Here is a 16,160-nt window from a genome sequence, read left to right as displayed (position 1 = left end):
ATTAGATAATGAAGAGCACGGCAGGGGAAGAGGAGATGGAAATATGGGACAAGGTCATTGTGTGACAGACGAAGGAGAAGAGGCTAGTGAGGAGGATGGTGAACAGTGGACACTGGTAAAGAGCGGGTAAGGGCGTGAAAGCCGAAGTAGAAAGGAGACCAGGGAGAGCAAAATAGGAACTGGTCTACCATCCTCTGCAATCAGAGAGGGAAAGTGAAGATGAGACTACAGGCAAAGAGAGGGGGACTGGAAACAGGGCCATGGGCAACGCAAATGTCATTGATAACGAAGGGAAGGGGAGATGCACACTATGTACCATGGCAGACAATGGACAGAGACAATCTCATTTGTAGGTTTCCCTCCCTCGTAGTGGGAGCGAGTGGATATAAGCGCTTGAAAAAGAAACAGCAGGGGCGACGCTAGCAATAGGTGACATGAAGTTTATTCGCAGTAATAGGAGAGCAAGGGGATAAAATACGAGAACAAGCGGGTGTACTGTTAGGCAGAATCCTATGCAGTTCCCTTAGGGGGCACTGCAAAAAGATTAAAACTACAGGTGTAGGCAGTAAACCCAATTGGTAGCAGTCTGCACCACCCATATTTACCTGGTAGCTGTGGCTGAGCAGTCAGACGTCTCTCAAGAAGAGTTAGGCAGTATATAGAGTATACGCATTAGGTACAAAAAGACAGTAGCAGAAGCAAACACTGACCAGAGCTTTGGTATAAAAGTATATAATTATTTATTCAAAAACACACTTAAAAAATACACTGGCACTAATATGTCAAGCAAGTTCAAACACAGTCACTAGAAGTATATACACCTCCCTAATTAAATTATTCGACAAATCTAAGTTAAGACACCACTTATTTGCAAAACAGAGGTGAGCGTGTAACATTAGATGGCACTCCAATAATTCAGTTAAAAAGGGAGAGAAAAGGCAGAGTATGGAAATAACTCAATACCAACACTTCTACGAAAACCCCAGCAAGTCATGAAAGGCAGGGTCTACTGTAGAGCAAAAAGTTCAAAGGCCAGGCCCACTCTTGGAGAGCCAGGCGGAATGTGCCCAAGATCACACAGTGGAAATGCACTTAAAGTCTTTGCAGAAAAGTCAAAAAGGAGTAGGAATAGTTCAGAAAGGCAAAGCTTAGCAGGTCTGGGGCCAACCCAGTATAGAGGACAAGGATTTAGGGGACACCTTGAGCACTCTGTAGAAAGGGAGGCCAGGCAGGACACAGTACCTTAAATGGGAAGCAAACTCCAGCGGGGACAGTTGTTCCTGGCAGTGATTGCAGCTCTGTGTTCCAGTCAGAGGAAGAGAGGATCTCGTCGTAGAGGAAGTTTGGAGTCGTTGCACTGCCCAGGGATAAAACCAGCCGCGGAGTTCCCGATTAAAAGGTGCAGTCCTTTTATTCACAGTCAAAAGTGGTGAGCTTGGCTATCCGGCCACTGGGGTGCTTGGCACGGGCGATTCGACCAAAGAACGCTTCTGGGAGCGAAAGAAGACCAACTGGTTGTTCCTATCAGCTCAAAGGGGGACACAGACTCTCCAGATGCAGATCTTCCCTGTCGTTGGAAAGTGTGAGTTCGTGCAGCAGGGCTTCACCGGTGGTGTCGTCGGGTTGCAGGTGGCTCAGCTTCTTCCTCGTCGGATTCTTAGGTCCTGTGGCGACTTCTGAAGTTCCAGTCTCAAAGGCCCTGCTTTTATGCAGCAAAAACCCCATTCATCAGCCTAGCTGTCAATCACACATGTGAGGCGGGCGGCTCACCACTGGGCCAGAGTGCGACTGGGGTTGCCGAGGCAACGCAGTACAGGGTGCCTAATCCCCCCCTCCACCCCTCCTAAGGGACCCAGACAGAGTGGCACCACTTTTGGAGGCTTCTGTGGAGAAGCCCGCCAAAATAGTGGAACAAAGGGCTCGACCTTTGTTGGGAGTCACAGAGACGGACACGAACGCCATTTTAGAACCGAGTTCTGGCAAAAAGACCCAACCGGGGAATTAATATTAAATAAATAACCCGGCGGTATCTTTAACATTGCACCAAAAAGTGGTGCATTTAAAATCAATGGGAAAATCCCATTGGAAATATGCCGGTGGAATATTTCGCGTGGTATCCACTGCCACCAGCCAGAAACTCGACAAGGGGGAACGGGACAGTGCCCCCTTGGAAAACAGACCCAAGGGCAATCAAATTACCCCTACCAGTACTTCCACAATATGGTTTGTACTGGTTCTGTTCACAATTTAAAGACTAGTAAAGCCAATGGTGACTTTACATGCCCTGGGAGACAGTAGTCAGTCCCAGGGTATGGAGTCTATGTTTGGGGGTCACTATGACACCCCTGTGTTACTGCACTGAGGGTGCTGTGTAACACACATACCAAAAACACATGAAGCCCTATGGATAAAAGACCCCATAGCCCATAAAACACATTAACAGTTAAAGGACACTCAAATCATGTCTAAGAGTGGGAGAAAAAGAGTCTCGCTCTTAACAGGAGAAAAAACAAACCCCAGAAATCCAGCAAAGCTGCTGGGGGACTCACTAGGTTTGGGAAATTAGCCTTAACAGAGAATTCTCCCTAACAGGTACAATCTGATGAAATTAAGCGCCAATGCAAACGATGTAGAGCTATTCAACAACTATTGTGTCCACGCGTGGAGAGTATTAAGGAGAATGTATCCAGACAGCTCCGATCTAGGGGCAATCACGACCTGTAAGTTGACGCCAGACGAGGACCCCACAGACTATATACAAGTCCAGAAGCTCTGGGCATTAGAGACGCGGAAACTAAATCTTGGGATGAATACATTTCTTTGTTTTAACATATATTGGTTAAGAGACTTCCGTCGGATGATCAGACCTCCCTAGACAAAACAGTAGGAATATAGGCAAAGGGATGGCCAGAAATACAGGCTCCATAGTGCACTTTTAAAAAGGAAGCAGAAGAGTGAGACAAATGGCCAAAAACACTGCAAAGGGGAATAAGCTGGTTCAGAAAAAGCTTGCTACTTTGGTAATGGAAGGGGCAATGCTCATACCTGACGCTGCTGCAGTGGCCCCCGTCCAACAGAGATGATTACCATCAGGGAATGTGCCCCAGCACTGGGATACCTGATGCTCCAGTATGCCCGATAATCGGGGGTACAACTGCAGGGGGGTTTTCCACAAGGGGGAGGACGTACCTGCCCATGGGATACCATTTGCAAGGGAGAAGGTACTGTGAAGAATCAGCCTGGATTCTTAACAAATCCCGGGGCAAAGACCCCTCTCAATTAGCCAGAACGCAGCTGATGCATCCTGACCCAGTCCCGGGGAGCGGTGATGTGGGGATGAATTACCTGAGGGAAGAATCCAACTAAAGGAGGCGGGAGGATAAACACCCTAACAACCCTGAAATATTCATAAATTACTACAGGGCAGAAATTCAGACCTCCCCTGCAGCTTCTCTTCCTTCATGGGCTTCTGTAAATCAAGCGCTGTCACAATCCCTACAATTCCCCTACAGGTCATCAGAAAGAGCAGGGAAGGAAAAGGTGCACTGCACCTTAAGAACTCCCTTACTCATAACTGAAAGAGGCATGTTGTGTTCATTGAAGTATTGGAGGTCAGGCAAACTCAGCCCTGAACACACCTGCAGCCCATTGATACAACAGTGGTGTATAAAAGGAGACTGCTGAGAGAGCAGAGAGCAGTTGGGAGAACAGAAGGGAGGATGCGTGTCTGAATCCAGGAGGGGATCCCTTCACAGTCCTAAGCCAGGTTTTGAGATATCAGTGGTGTGAGCTGGAGTTGCTGACAGGACTAGGAAAGCCAAAGAGCAGGGAGCCGCAGTATAAGAAGTCTGGAGAGTCCAGAGTGGAATGTGAGACATTGGCCCGGTGTGTTTGCATGGCTGGGAGCTGTGGCTCCAAAGAGCCGGAGTGAAGACTGAACTGCTGACCGAGTCCAGGGAGATGCCTCTTCCATTGGGACGTGCCGGTACCAAGGTTGTGTGAGGGGCAGGTGATGAGACCCAGACCTCGACCCAGTGTATCCCGAGGAGACCGCTCACCAGCGCTGCACTTTCCCGGTGAGTTATGTGAAACTGAAGAGAGCACCTCATGATCGTGTGGGTGGCGGGAGTGGCAACCGAAAAGAGTTACAAGTGGCACAAAGGTAAAGAAAAGCAGAAAGCAAGATAGAAAGTAAAGAGAACGGAAAAAAAGCATAAAGAAAGATGCACTAGCGGCGCTGAACTAAAGGGGTAAGAGGAAAGTGTACTTTAAAGAAAAAAGAAAAAGGAAAGGATGCAAGCGACCTGAAAGCAAGCAAAGGGTGCGAGCAACCAGAAAGCAAGGAAAGGGTGCGAGCAACACAAAAGCCAGGAAAGGGTGCGAGCAACAAAAGAGCAAAAAGGGAAAGGTGCAAGTGTGCACAACAAAGTGAGAAGTGTGCAAGAGGAGCAACCAGAAGAAAGCTAAGATAAGAAGGTGCAAGTGCGCACGATAATCCGGCGGCAACCCTGCCGGTGCTGCCGGCGGGTTGCCGCCGGACAAATATTTAGCGGTGCCTGGCTTGCCGTAATCATTGGGAGATTATGACCCCGTCCTTTCTGGGAAGTCAGGCGCCGGTAAATGGTAAATCCCCAATCCAATTTGAGTCCCATAGGACTCAATGGGATGGGGAGCATTGAAGCACCGGCACTTATCAGTGCCGATGCTTTCGTGAAAGTCTGCGGTGGGTGTTGTTCCGCCTGCCAGGTCTGCCGACTCGTAGTGTGCCGGTATGCTTACCAGCACCGTTGTTACCAAACCGGCGCACATATAATGAGGCCCAAAGAGTGTAAAAGAAATATAGATTAAGTAAAAAGGGGTGCAAGAGGCACCTGTAAGGAGCGCTATTAGGAAGCAGGTACAGAAAAGGAGGGTTTGAGAGATCAGAGAGGCTGCGCCTAGGAGGAGCAAAGAGCCCGGCGTTCTCAAAAGTCTGATACTACCCCCATGAAAGAACTGTACATTGAAGAGTACATCCTAGCAAGAGGACATTTTGTTTGTTGAACTTCGTGAAGATAGGCCTAGACTTGGGGAAGGGAACCCTGAGAGGCCCAACAGGAACTGTCTTTTTGTTTGGAACAGGAAGGATGGAAGCTTGGGGACGGGAACCCCAAGCGATCCAAAATTCTTCGTTTACCCCATTGACTTAACAGCAAGAGCCTACCTGGAGCAATCCTTTTGAGTTTACCGATTTTCAACCGGCAGAACTACACCTATTGGTAAGACTACCTGAAACCAGCTGTGGTTTATATTTCCTTTATTGAGTCACCATTTTCTCAATATGAAAATCCCCTATTACATTTGGTTTAAGAGTGAGGTCAAGCATAGGTTTAGGCACAGACGGATTTTGGTTTTGGACTTTCAGGCATCAACGGCCTTTAAAAACATCAATTGAGGGAACAATCCCTTTAGCGTTATGGCCAGTTAGGTATTACACCAACCCCGGAACGTTATTAAATAAAGGTTTTTTAAACTGTTACCTTTGAGTTTGTGTCTCTCTTGATACCATGTCTGTTTCACAGTACCCACAATGGGGGGCAAGGGGAGGATATAGAGGGGCAGAGTTCCGGTTCCTTGAGCCATGTTTCATATGGCGGAACCACAGACATTTCATGGTTACCAGCCCCTTTGGGCAGCTAGCACAAGCATATAAAGTAGCACAACAGCAGGGCCCGCTCATACGGCAGCCACAGAGACAGCAGTTCCATCAACCGCACACAGCCCCAACAACTACAAACACAGCAGGGACAACCACAGCCCCCACAGGTACAGCTTCAAACATCAACATGTCAGGTAACAGTGAAGGGGACACCCCCCATACCACATCAGACAGTTCATTAAAGCTTCCGACTTCTTTGCCTCACTGTTGCTCCCTGACGTGTGTGAAGTGCTACAGCTAGCAAATGAGACTGAGAAAGGAATTGAATTCAGTAAAAGGAGAACTTTGTGCACTAATGGTACCACGTAAGAACAGATTTGTTTTGGAGTTGCTAACAGCATTGGAACGTGGCATCTGTCACAAGATTGGCAGCAGCTGTAGCACTGCCACACCCATCAACAATGTGTCAATGGGACATTGACAGACCGTTGAGGAAATCTGCACCCTTCATGAAAAAATGGCCAAGGAGACACCATGACATCACATCTGACAGTTGATTAGACTCACTGTTCACCTGGGGGCCCACGTGGTTGGCTGGGATATTTAAAGTGACTGTCCCCTTGCTCTTCTTGATGCTTGTCGCCTTCTGTGCAGTACAGTTGATTATGAATAACTAATAGCAGCAGGAAAAGAACTTGTTATATAATGCCCGTCACTGATGGTGGGAAAGAGGGCAGAGGAACAAATAAAATAAAGGTCCAACATCCTGGAGTGAATGATGTCGAGGAGCAGGTGGTTCTTGCTGTACGACCTAATGCAGAGGATTATGATGCATTTTGATAGGCATACCCAGATAGACGGGACTGAATGGTAACAGGATCCACCTTGGATGGGTATGAAGAAGATGGAGGCAACATTGACAGAGTGAAGAGGTTATAGATACCCAAAATAGTAAGCAAAGAAATGGTGGATGGATAGAACCATCAAAGGGGGGAATGCAGTGAAGTTGCAGATTCAGCGCTGTCAAGGAGGATGCACCTACCAGCTGTGGGAACGATCGAAGCAGGAGCAGGTTACCCCTTACTGGGGATAGGCAATACTGGCATCTGTATTAAAGGTTGCCAGGGCACACATGCAGCGCAAGAAATATGGAGACAAGATCGGGTGGGGGTGCTCAAGGAGGGATATGGGGGGCTTCGAGAGTGTGTGGTAAAAATTGATTAGCAGAGTTTTCCAATTAAAACGTTCTTGATTAGCAAAAACACACCCATTTTATTAGCAATGTTGCATTCATATTTGCAGTGTGCGCTGAAGTTATTTGGATCCAAAACATAAAAGGAGCATCAATACAGCAGGTTTGTGTACCGCTGAATTAAGCTATTAGTGAGACGAATCAGGGATTGCAAATTCTTTAAAATCCGTCTAGACCTGCAGGTTGAGTAACTTAGCTTACCTACTTGACCTAAAAGAAATGCACTCGACAACGGGTGACAAAAAATGTAAATGCGCTTTCTGTAAAATGATGCATGTCACCACAAACCCACTTTGTTTGGCAAACTGCTGCCTCCCAGAAGCCAGCTATGCACAGTGAAACCTATTTGACATTTGCTACAAAAAAGTAAATGAACATTCCTTGCAAATGTTACTCGCCCTCCATAAAATCTACTGCACTATGCGAGTGGCTCAGTGGACTTACAAGCTCTGGCTAAGTATCTGTAAAAGGTTAGCGGCAAGTTATGTTAGGTTATGTTACTGTCATTTCTTAAGCGGACGATCACCCGGGGGAATCTTGGTGCTGGAGAGATGGGGACATATTCACAGAATAGAGCCATTAAAAAGATTCAGAGCTAACTTAAGAGGAACGTTTTAATAGCTTTCCTGAAAACCAAATGAAAGTTTATCGGAGGGGATAGTTCATTCCATAGTCTGGCACCAGCTATCCAAAAAGGCCCTACCTCCAGTCTTCATACGACGGTAAGAGGGCACGACAAGCAGATCAGCGGAAGACGAGCGTAGTTGATGATTCGGACAATAGTGTGATAATTTGGCTTCTTGTATAGCACAATGGACTATACATAAAGCCTTGAATATAATGCGCTGGTTAACAGGTAGCCAGTGCATTGATCGTAGAACTGGAGATGTGTGCGCTCCATAAGGGGTGCCGTCACCACCCGGGCCGCCAGATTCTGAAGGCGCTGCAATCACTGAATGAGACCCTTCGGCTGGGCAAGATAAAGTGAATTGCAGTAGTCCAAACGAGATGATATCAGGGCTCCTACCACTGGCGGACAGAGGGTAGCCGGGATCACGGGGAGTACCTTCTTCAGAACTCTCAGCATAAAGTGTCCCACTTGACAGACACCTTCGACTTGGTTGGCCATAGATAGAGGAGCCGAAAGAATTACACGCAGGTTTTTCACCTTGCCCACAGGAGAGGAGAGGACACCAAGGGGCGTGGGCCAGAAAGAAGAGATCGAGTGAGGTATCAGGGGGACACCCCACCACCAAGACCTCCGACTTGTCTCCGTTTAGTTTGAGCGAAATGAGGTTCATCCATTCTCCCACGGCAGTCGGGCATCCTCGTAGGCGCTACAACACCTCAGCCTGATTAAGATCTAAACGGATCAGGATCTGAGTGTCGACGGCATAGGAGTAGCACCTGACTACGTAGGAGCGGATGAGACACATAAGTGACCAAATGTAGATGTAAAATAGAATCGGAGACAGAGACAAACCCTGCAGGACTCCACAGCTAAGATGGCAGGAAGCAGGTAGAAAAGGTGGCATGGAGAGAGTCTGGGTGCGATCCGCCAGGAACAACGTGAACCAGGCTAGTACCCAGACGATTAGACACAAGGAAATAAATATGTTAAAAAGGCTCAGCAAACAGTTTGGCCCGCTCTCTTCCTCAAGTGCTATTATATAATATAATCATGGAGCAAAGCGAGCTCTGGGGGCTAACTACAGAGTGTGTTATTGCAGTAGATGTGTCGATGTATAGTTTGGATGGAACTATTGATCGTTCTTTTGCGTAAACTTCTAGTTTGCCATTAAAAGCAGTTGGCCGTGTGATCATGTACATTTTCAAAGTGTTAACTCATCAATGTAATACATCTACCACAACAACAAAAATCTAGTTGACACTATGAGACTTTGATACACTAACCTAAAGACAAATGCAGTGTTTTACAGAAGCAATACTGTAGTTCAGCATTATGCAACAATTTACATTGTTATGAATGGAATTACATAACGGTTTTTAATAAAGTTACACATACTGGTCTTTGCCAAAGACAATATATATCGTTGCCAAACAGGATATAGTTAGCTTAATAAACAAATCATCCAGATTACTTCTGGCTTTCAGTTTGAGGCAAAAAATAAATCTTGCCAAGCACTCCCACGCATGCTTTTGCCACTTAAGAGTGATTACTTTGTACCCTCTCTCCATTGGCCCCTTTGAACTTTCGAACAGAGGAGAGAAGAGGGTGGCGAGAGCCTTGAGATCCAGAGAGAAATTCAGGGTGAGCAGTGCTTTTTTGAACAGCGCAACTTAAATAGCTAACTTTGCTACACAAGTGTCCATTTAATTAATAAACCTACAGAATTGCTAGGAAATTGCTATGCAACTCTGCATATTGTATGTTGTGCCACAGGCTCAGGATGTCTTGTGTTTCTTATGTGTGCTGACCAACGGCAGAATAATAAAGTACCAGAGGTCAGCACGATGATCTAATGCAAATAAAAAGTACCACTTGGGGCGTAACAGAAGGGAATGCAGCACCATTAGGATGGTGACAAGCAGATGGGTCAAGAACGTTTGCTCGAGCCATATCCAACTAACCTATGTCTAGCTATATGGGACTGAGGTTATCCTACCAATCAGCTTTGTAGGATATCTAATATTTGGCAACATTAATCACAATTCTTCTTTACTATGCAAACAATGTTAAATAGTATAAAAGATCTGACTGCAATGGGTCTTTTTGTCAGCTCCTATCAATCAGTTCTGTTCCACGCTGCTGTTTGATTTGTGTTTATCCAGCTGTAATAAACAGCCTTACTTCTCGATTGGTGTACACTCCTTTTTGGACTATCTGGTATTCCATTGACTACGTTGCTCGTGGAGGTCCCCTGTTGCACTTCTTTCAGAGCTGTGGCAACATGCTTCTCTTTGCCACAGTTTCTACATGTCCAAAACTGGCCCAGGTATTTTCATAAGGAAAGACTAACTGCATCTGATACAGAATTTGCCATCATAGCTTATTTTTTTTTATTACTGTCTTTCTAGAATTTGTGTGGATGTTGTGTGCAATGTTATGTTGCATCAGTTGTGCGCTTTGCTGTGTTCCATTTGTGCAGCTTGTTTTTCGGCCATGGCTTCAGTTTTGGCCATTGTCAGATTGTTGCTAAGAGAACAGGTTCTTTGAGTAGATTCCTCCTGAACGACGACAGACAAGTATCACAGCATCTAATGTTTTCTAAACCATTCTTTCAATGATTGGCTAGCTACAGGATTTCTGGGGTCCCAAATCCCAAGTCTAACTTTAGTGCCTAGTACTGCCTGCAGACGAGTCATTGAGAGTAGTCAGCAGGGAGAGATGGATAGGTATAACTTGAGGCCTGTCTTATACCGAGCCCCATCTGGTTGTTTCCCTTCTCACCCCTGGTTATATTGAATCCTCACTGGCCCACTCTCACTCAAGATCTCAGATCATATTATGGATCAACCTAGGGCAGACTTGGCTCACCAGAATCTTCCTTTTCTGTTCATCTGCGGGACTGTTCTCCTCAACCTCCTTGATGTTACCTTCCACGACTTCCAGCTCCTTCTATTGCCAAATCTTTCCCCTTTCTTGGTTTTACCTCATTCCTTTACTCCTCATAGTACCACCTATAGACTACAATCTTCTACTCCCAATGTTACTAGCTCCTCTCATGGTTACCTCCCCTTCCTTAATGCTACCACCTCATCCCTCCTTTGTGGTCTTACCACATTGAGATTACAACTTTCCCTATCTGATATAACCAGCTCCTTCTCCTTTCGGTCTCATCAGCTCCACATCAAAAGGTCAAGCCTCCTGTTCTTGAAACCCACACTGAATGACTAGGGCCACATTTATATAGGCCGCTGTTCCCTTGGTTAGACTGGACATATGTTTGGTAATTGTGGCCAAGCTTGTATTGGCTTCCCTCGAGGTTCACCTAAGCTACTTTGGGCTGGAGGGACCAGACCACGCCGTTATGAGGTCTGGCAGACATCTTGGGACTCACTCCTTACTGTTACTGCCCAGTGTATGAAGTGGAGGTTGGAAAAAGTGCCTGATCAACCTTTTAATGGATCTGTATTTGTTTAGGTGCTAGTTCACGGGCAACTTCCCATTTTGAAAAATCAGTCAGTGGAAGATCTACCTGGAGGTAAAGAACCCATAAAATAATATTACTCTCAGTTAAGCCTGCATCTAGAAACTCATGAAATAGCAAGACTGGATAGCAAGACAGTGTCCAACGTCAGTTTTGGGTTATCGCAAAGCGCCCCCCACTGGCTTTGATCTACTACAGACTTTGGCAGGAATAGGATAAATGCTACAGGTATTATGGGAGTGAAAATGACTGCTTTTAGAGCAATGCATTTGTTTCCCCCCTCTAGGAATCTGGGTGTGCCTACACAGGGCTTCAGGCTATCCCTGTTGGGGAGGATAGGTGTTAGTGCAGAGGGGAAAGTTAGTGCTTCTCAGACTGCCTGTAGGGGTCATTTTACCAGGACAGGCACGCGCTGACCTCCTGTGATTGCCTCCTGCCCTGTGAAGGGAGGGTGGCAAGAGGTCCAGATACTGCCCCAGGCCCATCATCCACTGGCTTGGTAGGCACCTGGCTACCTGATTCATCCACTGTGTGGTCCCAAATAGAAGAGGGGACTTTGACATTTGCAGCCGCTATTAGCTGTGGAGAAGGTGCAGTTATTCCACTAATGCTTTTATTTTGCTTAAGCCAAACTAAGGTGGGCTAATATGGAGTTGTAGGTGGAATTCTGAAGTGGGATTGGTCAATCAGTGGAAGTAGGTTTTATTACATGTAACTGAAAACTTGAGTTTACAAACTTAATAGAACAATTTGAATCGAAAAATTTACTTTTTGGAGGTATAGTTGGTGAAACAATCAAACAATATGCCAAAAAGGAAATGTGTATTCTGTTATTTAATACTGTATTAAATATAAAAGTTGTATCACTATGTTGGATAATGTTCCAGGATCCCCAACAAAAGCAGAGATATTCAATGGTACTACATATAAATTCATATTGTAGGTTTTCACATTTCATTAAAAGTATGTTGTATAGACTTACTGCAGAGATTTGCCTCACATGTTTCACCCACTGGGCATTCACTGCATGGTTCTCCTTTCTTATATGGTTGTGTGGGAAAATTTCCGCTGCAATTTAGAGAAACAGTGCCAAATAAGAAATTACTTTGTCTTTCAGTTGGGAAACATTTACACACCGCACCGACTACTCCTAGTTCATATTCCTCGTTCCTCCATACGCATTAGACGTCGTGTGGAATGAGGACAGGACGGGAGACGGAAGCCAAGCAGCAGTGAATGGTTTCAATAAAATTTCAGTCACGTAGTCGTGCACATATAGGCAATCTTTAGAGAAAAAGTACTGACTCCAGCTGTTTGATTTTAGTGTGAACTCACAGTCCTAGTTGTGGTCAGCCAACACGTGTTTCGACCTTGTGGGTCTTCATCAAGGCTAGATTCACCCAAAACCTGCAGCATTCGCTCGTCTGGAACTCCAAACTCCTAAACCTAGGCCCATCTGGACCCAGACTGAACACACGGGACCCGTACTAACCACAAAACGGGACCCCATGCGGGCCACATATACTAAAACGTAACTTAGCCTTGATAAAGACCTGCAAGGTCTAAACACGTGTAATCTTACCACAACTTGGACTATGAGCCCACACTAAAATAAAAGAACCTACACTGTACCACCCGCAACCAGCGTAGAAATCAATCTTTCCGAACATACCCTTTCAAGGTAGCCAGGACTTTTTCTCTAACCATACCAAGAGGTGTGGGCTTCACCTCAACCAACCTGTGACCTTGCATAGATAATGGCTATACAAAATAACCAGGGCTTAGCACAGGAATGTTAATAAGCTAAGGCCCAGTGTCCTCTCTCACATTTAGGTAATGCCCCGATCGCTATTGCCTCATCCGCAGGCCCCCAAACAACCATCAGTCCCTTTATCTAGTTGTACTTGCTAACTTTCTAAGAATGGAAGGAGCGTATGGAGGAAAGGAGACTAGAGTACAGAAGTCACTGTGATGAGTAACTTTCTCTCTTAAGCCGCACCCCCTTTTCTCCATACTTATGGAAGATTTATAAGCATCTCTGAACACAGAAGTTTGAATTTATCTATCCCTCCCCATATCAAACGTAGACCACGGTGTGTAGAGTTCGATTTGTATCGGAGGTGGAATTCAAAATCAAGACAAGTAGAGAGATTTCATCTTTAATGTGAACATTTCACTAACTTTCAGAAGAAATAATGGGTGTCTTATCAGAAACCTTTTATCTCTTTGAAAGACCAAACACGTCTTCTGGCGGCGTGAGGTCATCATGAAGTACAACACAGAAAACAAACTTAAAATTCAAACAGAAGATATTTATTAACTTAAATGTCAGTGTGGTCAAAGGCCTAACTTGCGCTATGGTAAGCTGGTATTTCCCCACCTGAACAAAACCAAGGAAAGTCCGAGTCAAAGAGTTCAACTTAAAAGTATGTCTGTGTCCAAAACCTATCCTTGCCCTCACAACTACAATCAACCAATGTCTTCAACTCAGGTTCTGAGCTCTCTACAGTTGCCGGCATTCTTTCAGCTTCCTTTTCCAAGCACAAGAAAGTTCCATGAAAAGGTCTTGTGATCACCTTTAAGTTCAAAGTCACTCCTTGAGGTTCCCTACCCCAAGTTTCAAATAACAGTTCAAAACAAAAGGGGTCTGGAGACTCCGATCTCAAGACAACAAGTGTGGTCCCATGTAGTCTCAGGGTTCCCTTCCATAAGACTTCAATTTCACTAATTATACTTGTTCTAATCTTTTCCAACAAAAAGTCTTAACAAAACTCCATTCAACGTGACCCTCCTTCTGGCTTACATCACCAGCATCCTGTAGTGGTTTTATAAGGTTGTGGCTCTGTGTCCTCCCGTCAGCAGGCAGGGCTCTCTGTTTTAGGCGCAGTTGTTAGACCGCACAGTCCACCCATTACAGGTCGCGCAACCAGGGCCCCAGGACTCCTCGGCTCACATACACACAGGTTTATTGGCACTTGCTCCTGTGTACCAAGTCACTCACACTTCGTTCCTATGATTGGTCTCTTGTCTTGGTGGGTATTCTTACACTTTTCTGGCTGCTCCTTGTTAGCGTTGTGGCCCCGCCACCATGTGCCACACCTCCTGCCAAATCAGAGAAGTTCACTTTGTGGCTCTCCTTAGCCTTTGATATGCTTAATATCATAGATCAAGTAAAATCACGCTGCAACACAATTAGGGGGCAATTCATAGAATTCAGCGCACAAGTGGTGCACGCGGCTGGCGCACAGTGTGCGCGTGCGACAGTCTACGCCAGCCGCGTACGCCAAAACCCATTTCGGCGCATTTGTGGATTTTAACATCCCTAAGCAGCCGTGGCGCAGCGACCCTACAGCAGTGCCAGTTACGCCCCCAACTCTGCCCCGTGCGCCATGAACAGTGCACAAATTCAGTACATGGCGCACAGGCCAGTGGGGACCAGCATACAGCCGCCCCCCCCAACCACAACACATCTAAAACTCCCTGCGCACCCCTTGGAATACACGTACCCCACTCGCGCTAGGCCAATCGCGTGTAAAACTCCCAGCGCACCCCTCAGAATACATGTACCCCGCTCATTCACGGGAAGTTTCACACGCGATAGGCCTAGCGCGAGCGGGGCATGTGTATTTCTGGGGTGTCCAAACGAATTGGCAGTGTGTCCTCCCAGGTGTGCCCTCACACCCCTCCCCAGGGCCTGCAGGCTGACCACAACACAGGGGAACACACTGCACCCCTGGCCATGCCCCACAGGCAGCCCATCCACCCTGGCGAAGCTCCCCAGCCACCCCACGTCACCACGCACAAGTGAGCACTGACTCATGTCCCCCCCCACCCACTCACCCACCCAGCAGTGAAGGGCACCTGCCAGCAAGCCCCTACTCATTCCCCCCCCCCCCCCAACACGTCAACATGACCCACAATCATGGCCCTCATGGCCACCCAAATCCCACTGCATGACACTCCTGCCCAAATAACCAACCAAGCATTACATACACCCCACATTGAAAAGGCCATTACATGAAACAACCCAAATGGCATGTATGTACATCAACACATGTCCGTCACACACACACACACAATGGGTGCCAGTGAATGTGAAAACCAATGAGAGAATACCACACATTGAAGTACGGGAAAAAATGTATTGAACAAAAAATGTGGAGAAACAAATTTAAAACACCAAACAATGGACATAAGTAAAACAATGCAGAATGTCACATAATGATAAAAAAAGGAAATCAGAATCCAAAATATATGAAATCAAAAATATCTCCAAAGTCTCCCTCCAACAAAGCAAATCCAAACAGAAATGAAAAAGTAAAATCCATTGCTCCATGGAAAAATCAAAAGAAAATGCCGACAAATCCACTATTTACCATCCTGGGTCCATGAGCCCAAGTGCCCAAATGAAACCATACAAAAATACTAATGAAGAACTATACATAAAAATGTGGGGTATTGTCCAAGCGCCCCAAAAAAAATGAAAACAAAAATGAAACCTAACACTAACTATTGACAATGGCAGCGGGCTAGTCAGACGGCTCACTTTTTGATGTCCCAGGCCAGGGCATCATCGAACTCCCACTCAATGTCCTGGAGGCGGTCCTCTTCCATGGCCCTGAGGGTTTGCAGGGACGATGACATGTTGACATCCAACTAATTGCCTCGAGGCACTCGGACCGCCTCAGTGCCCTCCGCATGGAGTTCTCCGCCCTGAACATTGTGAGCCGTGCCCCTTCCGCCCGCTCCGCATTTATGGCGTGGCCCAACCACTGCCACATGGAAGACTCTTGTAATCCTGGGTCCTCCTGCAATCTGGCCGATGCCTGCCCCTCCGATGTTGAAGGCCCCGAGCCATCATTGCTCCCACCATGTTGCTGTTGCTGTTGCTGTTGCTGCTGCTGCTGCTGCTGCTGCTGCTGTGCCTGCGCCCTGGCTCCAGCCTGGCCACTGGGTCACATGCAGCTCCTGTCATAAATCACCAATGTATCAATTGAAAAGGATACAGTAACCAAAAAAGCATACAATTGGTAGGGCTCTTGCGGATCCTTTTTCACACGACTTGATTGTAGGTAGGTCAAATTAGACCTTCCAAATGATACAACTCTCTGACTGATAAAACAGGCAGAGAGATGGATCACTGGAAAGAGTGTGGGTA

The 16,160-nt window shown here is 46.4% G+C and overlaps 1 protein-coding gene across 3 annotated transcripts in view; it reads right to left on the bottom strand.

Moving 5' to 3' along the window:
• LOC138551732 (glioma pathogenesis-related protein 1-like) overlaps positions 1-16,160 on the bottom strand; it is a 446,524-nt gene that overhangs the window by 236,475 nt on the left and 193,889 nt on the right. For 2 of the 3 annotated variants that reach the window (XM_069642503.1, XM_069642502.1), the window contains exon 4: positions 11,985-12,070. The exons of the other annotated variant lie outside the window; for it this stretch is intronic. In XM_069642503.1, the coding sequence (XP_069498604.1) occupies positions 11,985-12,070 (86 nt within the window). The remainder of the gene's footprint in view (positions 1-11,984; positions 12,071-16,160) is intronic. 3 annotated transcript variants of the gene reach the window in all.

This window comes from Ambystoma mexicanum, chromosome 1q (genome assembly GCF_040938575.1).
Source record: "Ambystoma mexicanum isolate Mex_15411 chromosome 1q, UKY_AmexF1_1, whole genome shotgun sequence".
In the NCBI taxonomy this organism is placed as follows: domain Eukaryota; kingdom Metazoa; phylum Chordata; class Amphibia; order Caudata; family Ambystomatidae; genus Ambystoma; species Ambystoma mexicanum.
This window is presented reverse-complemented; position numbering and strand designations above follow the sequence as displayed.